The 6,301-nt window shown below is 42.8% G+C and overlaps 1 protein-coding gene across 2 annotated transcripts in view; it reads left to right on the forward strand.

Moving 5' to 3' along the window:
- Positions 1 to 2,176, forward strand: part of UBE2F (ubiquitin conjugating enzyme E2 F (putative)) — a 129,202-nt gene extending 127,026 nt beyond the window's left edge. For both annotated transcript variants that reach the window (XM_034785505.1, XM_034785504.1), the window contains one exon: positions 838 to 2,176. In XM_034785505.1, coding sequence (XP_034641396.1) covers positions 838 to 888 — 51 coding nt within the window. In that variant the 3' untranslated portion in view covers positions 889 to 2,176. The remainder of the gene's footprint in view (positions 1 to 837) is intronic.
- Positions 2,177 to 6,301: the final 4,125 nt, after the last annotated feature.

Here is a 6,301-nt window from a genome sequence, read left to right on the forward strand (position 1 = left end):
CTTCACCACCTCTGACAGAGCTTTCAGATCTTCAACCCCTTATACTTTTTAACAGTTAAGTTGGTATTACATCATAAGCTAGTGCTTTTCTATTCAGAAGTCTTTTTATTGGTACCATGATTTCTTCATCCATTATTGGCAGGCTTGCTCTCTAGTTGAGGTTTTTAAGGCCATGATATATTCTCACCATCTCTCATTCTTGCCTTTAGGGTCTGTTAGATATTGTCCATTTTTGTCCTTAAGTGTAATATTAATAATCTTTCTGTAATTAAAAGTCACTATAGCAAACTTGTTCAGAGTTGTAATAAATTAGTCTAGACAGTTAAGATATCACAACTACCATGTAAATAAGCGATTATGCAATTGTATAGAAAAAAGGGGAAAGTTGTAATGTGGCATGCAATCTGCTAATAGTGTATTCCCCATTTGATTAAGGACTCTTTCCCTCTAAAATGATATGACCCTGGCTACATTATACATGATGACACATTCATCGTTGGAACCCATCCGATGGTAAGGGAATCCTGTCAGAACTGTTCAAACTGTACCGATCTTGACAGGTGTCCATAGTCAAGTGTTACTTCAAGGATTCTAAGTGTCGTATTTACATATTTTTTCCAGTCACTTTTGCTGCAGTGTGAAAAATGCAGAGTCTCCACCGGTTTTCAAAGCGGTGCAAAGATGCTACGATAGACACATTTTTGCAAGACATACGTTTCTATGAGAGAGAACTGCAGACCAACTTCCTTGAGTACTTAACATGGAAATTTCACCCCTCCAGAACTCTGAGTTTTTCTGAAATGTATGTGGTGTAATTCTGATTCTTCTTTTCTCTAGGAGGACTTTCGGAATAAAGTTGAAGATTACATTAAGCGGTATGCAAGATGATGAAGGAAGACTGATGGCAGGACCATGGATTTCAAACTATAGAGTTGTCTTTATAACTTATAAAACAACAACTAAAAACCCAGATTGTACTAGTCCTGTGTCCATGTTGTACTGAAGAAAAAAAACTAACTTCGTAATTGTCCAAGGTAAATGGACAGTTCAACATAAATACAGCAAGAAATTGTGTATGTTGGTTAAAAAAAAGTTGTTTGCTTACTTTTAAAATGTTTGCTCTTCTGAAACTGTACTGTATATCTTGTTGATGAAATATGCTTGAGAGTTAAAAGAAATCACTATTGAAGTTGTACTACACTTTTCTTCTTGCCTAGTAAAAATAGTGATGCATTTCTGGAACATTTCAAGTTGGCAATAAAATGGTCTCCCTCTGAACCAGATTATCCTACTATTGCCTTTGATGGAGCAGAAATAATAACTTTTCCCAAGAGTCACTAGAGCTTGTCAGAATGCATAAAATCAACTATCTAATACTGAAATTCTAATGATTATATTTCATATTTCATCTAAGTACATTTTGGCACAAATTTGTGACTTGTACATTGCTACTTTGAGTACTTTTAGTTTGTATTGTTTGTGCAAAATAGTTGAGAAATATAAGCTAATCCATAACCCAAAAGTCTAAATTTGTAGTATTAGGGAAAAAATTATATATTCTGTGCAAATGTACCAAAAGGCTAACTTTTCAAAACAGGCCTTTCAGATCCAAATGTGGAGAGGAAAGTTTTGGAGACTGTTACAGAAATTGACAATGCAGTTTGGATTAATTTTCTGGTAAATGACTCAGGGTGTTCTGTAACCCTGTGCCCTTGAGAGCAACATACTGATAATTCATATAACCCACTGCACCATTGTTATATTATTCCTGTGAGCCTAGGTTTTATTTATTTTTAATTGTGCGGGGGGAGGGGTTATGCTGAAGGAGTGATATGCTATAATACCTCTTCTTGTAAGTAGCTATATATCAAAGAAGAGTAAGGACATGTGAAAGCAGAGATCCTCCTGCAGAGAATCAGTTCAAAGCTAATGGCAGGAAACATTTGGAATCAGTGCTGTGAAGAGTATTGTGTATTGTATGCCATCGCTCCCTATTACTCACCTACGCTAATCAGAATGATGCTCAAGAGCTTGTTGGGCCTAATGAAAATCAACGGATTATAGCCATAGCCACACAAATGCAGTGCATGGTGGGATCAGAGAGTGGAAATGGATTTGAGTCACGTTTTTATAAATAGATGGAGCAACGAAATAAATGTTTGTGGTTTCATACAGATGGAATGTGTGTGTAACACTTTTACATTTTGCACCACGTGGAAGGCTACTTGATTCTGAGTGTCATCTTAGTTTCTCATCATTGCTCTTTGTTAAATGCTGGGGCTTTCATTTGCTAGTGAAATCACTGGCACATTCCAAACGTAGGTTATGCAGTGTCAGTCTGCAGCTGCTTGGGGCTGGACCCTGAAAGGTATACAGGGCCCTAGTGACTTCAGTAGGACTCCCAGGCTCCAGAGCAGCTTGCAAGATGACTACCTGTTCTGTTCATTCCCTCTGGGGCACCTGGCATTGGCCACTGTCAGAAAACAGGATACTGGGTTAGATGGACCTTTGGTCTGACCCAGTCTGGCTGTTTTTATGTTCTTTAAATTACATGAGAGGCAAAGTTTATGCAAGCCAGAAGCATTGGAAGTGTATGCGATGGTCTGTTATGGTTTCTTCAACCAATCTGCACTGAATACACAACTCCCTGCTGTCCCCGAAGGAGCTGAGTATACCTTGATACAGGTGAAAGAAGTACAACAATGAACAAAGCATGTTGTTACTGCACAGTGACATTTTGATACAACGAGGCACTAATTGTAAGTAAAAGGGAAACACAGCTGGTTTGGGTTATTTCCAGGGACAATAATCGTATATTTTAATCAAAGCGGAAAAGATTAAATCGTTGGGAGAGTGAGAGAGGGGGGTTGCTGAAATGTAAAAAGACAAAATGAAAAAGAAAGGGAACTATTAACTACAATTAGTGGACAGTGTCCTTTTAATGTCATGGAATTCCATCTTCAGTCTAGTGTACATAGAGTATGTCTACATTTAAAATGCTACGGCAACACAGTTGCCATGTTCTCCCCTTGGCATATTAATCCATCTCTTTGGTGGGGAGTGAGGGGCGGGTAGCTAGGTCAATAGACTAAATCTTCCACTGACCTGTCTCCACCCAGGCTTAAGTCAGCATAGCCCAATCTCTGGCTTTTTCACACCCCTGCGAGGTGTAGCCATACCACACTAAATTCCTTGTGTAGACGTGGCCTACAGGATGGCTTCTGAGAAAAATGTTTAATTTTGAAATGTGGCAAAATGAGCAAGATCTTCATTTGGAATACACAGGACTCATGGAGCTCTGCCAGTTTACATTAGAAGGCAAGCTGACCCGCGAACACTGCCAGGCGAGAAGGGTGCCCAGAAAATGAGGTCTAGTAGATGCTCAAATAGAAAAGTTTAATTATTGGGGACGAGGTCGGCTGAAAGGGACTGACATAGTGAAGGAAATTACCTGGTGCCACAAAAGAGACTCTCCTGAAGAAGAACACAAGGGCCCATTAGAAAGTGTAGTGTCATTAAGGTGCAGGAGTAGATGGAAGCAACGCTGTTCCAGCTCCCACCCATTGTTATAACTGGGTTTCAGGATTGCATTTCTTAGAGAGGGGTTACCAGGCAGACACATGGTTAGCTTTACTGTTCCGTGTTAACCCTTTATTGCTGTGACTTGAGCTCCCAGCTGTATTCTTACTGCAGGTAAATGCAGTCAGCTAAGGTGTGCTCCTTGCCTTTCTACACCAGCTACCACATGATGTCAATTCACATAAGGCGAGTAAAGTAGGTGTGCCCCAATGATCAAATGCCACTATCCACTTCTAACTGGCTGTCTCAGAAACAAGGGAACATGCGGAGTTACTGTACTTGTTTGTACGGATATGTCTTAGATGCAATTTTAGCACCTATGCGGGGGAGGGGTAAGAACCCTCAATTTTTAAAAATGTGTTTTAAAACTTATGAAAATGAGGAGTTCGGGGGCACCTTAAAGACTAACCGATTTAACTGGGCATAAGCCGGACTCCTCGCTGTTTTTGTGGGTACAGACGAACCCAGCCAACCCTCAGATACGTAAAGCCTATCGTTCAGCTTTGTTTGGGGAGGACCTACTCTACCCATGAGCCTGTGCCACGTGGGAGTGTCACACACATTCACAACGGTCGCCCTTAAAGGCTTTGCTATTTTTGTCTATATTACCACAATTATCCCTAAACCACCCCCTGTAATACTCAGCTAGGTGATACCTAAGGGCTCATATGGTAATATTATTTTGATTAGAAGGCAATGGAAAAATATGAAGGTTGGCTACTGTAATACACCATACGACTGATTGCCACACAGGTTCTAACCTTGGACAAAGGGATGAATTGGTGAGGTTCTCCCTTCCTGTTAACGAACAGCTATGCAATGCGCTGTAATGCTGTTTTACAGCCAAGAGAGTTATGACACCAGTGACACTACATTGGTTTAGCCTGTTCACTATTGGGAAGTTTGGTTAGCTGGAGAACTTCGTTCTCCTGGCTCCTGAAACTATGTATGTCCTAGGGAACAATGGGGCCCTTGCCCAATCACTACAGGTGCACTGGAGGAAAAAGAGCAGCGAGGGCTCACATCACCCCCCGATATCCATATTAGCAGCAATGGGTGGGGTGATTCCATGTTCAGGGACACAATTAGGGGTCATAGCACAGAGCCACATGTGCCCCAGCTTACCATTCCCCTACCCTCCATCAGATGTATGCGGTGCTGCCAGCAGATGGCAGGATGGTTCCAGTACTGCACGCAGAGTCACCGCCTCCACTGCTTCCTCTCCCCCCCCCCCCCCCGCCCTACATTTTGGGCAGGATTTCACCCTCTTAGTCTCTGGTTTCCAGAATACATTTCCAGCCCCTCACTGCACCTCCCTCTGTTTCCCCAGCCAGCTCCAAACTGAAACCCCCTCCAGCCGTCTCACCCAGCCACACCCCCCAACCCTTCCTCCAGCCTTTGTCCAGTTTCCCGGGGAAAAGGTTTCACCTGGCCCCAACCCCCTCCTGGGCTCAGGTTACGTGCTCACATATCATCCCTCAAATGAAGTCACACCCTGATATCCCAACACCATCCAGCACCAATGCAGACAGTACCAGTAAAATTCCCACGCAACATTCCCAGGTTACTCACATGAGGATTTCTACACTGTTGTTATTATTGGGTTTGTTTGTCAGCCTCAGAGCCCTCCTAATATAGAAATATCTTGAGAGGTTTTCAGCAGGAATTCTCGGCCGTCACGGTGCGCTCTTCCTTTCATACTTGATAGCCTCGTTTGCCCTGTTTGGCTTCTCTTTTAAAAAAAAACACTTTGGCCTGGTGACAAGTTCTGAGCTTATTGAAGTATGTTTTTTATTAAAATGCCCAGCACGGGGGAGGAGATGGTATACAATTTACAGCCGAATCATTTAGAGACTGCAGCTTCCACTGGCTAGATTTCATTGATCCTCAGTATTCTACCCTTGTCACACACAATAGCATCTATGCCAGATTCAGCGCCATGGCTAACGTATTCACTTGGTTTTCCGCTTCCTTTACGCTGTTCAGTGCCTGAACACGCTATAATATCCATGTATCTTTACAGCCATTGGCCTGGGTGTTTTTTCTTCTTGACAAATCACTTGGTTTAAATCATTTTTTTATGGGGGAAAAAGAAGGGGGCTATCCAGTGTTTTCCTTCTTTAGTCCATCGCTCCTTGTCACTAAGGCCATGTCTACACTACAAGCTAGCGGTAGGATTCCCCTGCTCATGGACACGTACTCACGTTAACTCTCAGTTTCAGATGGGTTTGTATTCACCACAGCTCAGTCAAGCCTCTGCTGCTACCCACGCAACCATGACTACACTGTTATTTATACTCGCGCCAGCTCAGTGAGAGATAGCACGGATGTGCGTCCACGAGCAGGGGAGTCACAGCCCTAGCTCATAGTGTACATAAGAACATAAGAACGGCCGTACCGGGTCAGCCCAAAGGTCCATCTAGCCCAGTATCCTGTCTACCGACAGTGGCCAATGCCAGGTGCCCCAGAGGAAGTGAACGTAACAGGCAATGATCAAGTGATCTCTCTCCTGCCATCCATCTCCATCCTCTGACAGGCAGAGGCCAGGGACACCATTCCTTACCCGTCCTGGCTAATAGCCATTAATGGATTTAACCTCCATGAATTTATCCAGTTCTCTTTTAAACTCTGTTATAGTCCTAGCCTTCACAACCTCCTCAGGCAAGGAGTTCCACAAGTTGACTGTGCGCTGCGTGAAGAAGAACTTCCTTTTATTTGTTTT

Source organism: Trachemys scripta, chromosome 11 (assembly GCF_013100865.1).
Source record: "Trachemys scripta elegans isolate TJP31775 chromosome 11, CAS_Tse_1.0, whole genome shotgun sequence".
NCBI classification, from domain to species: Eukaryota; Metazoa; Chordata; order Testudines; family Emydidae; genus Trachemys; species Trachemys scripta.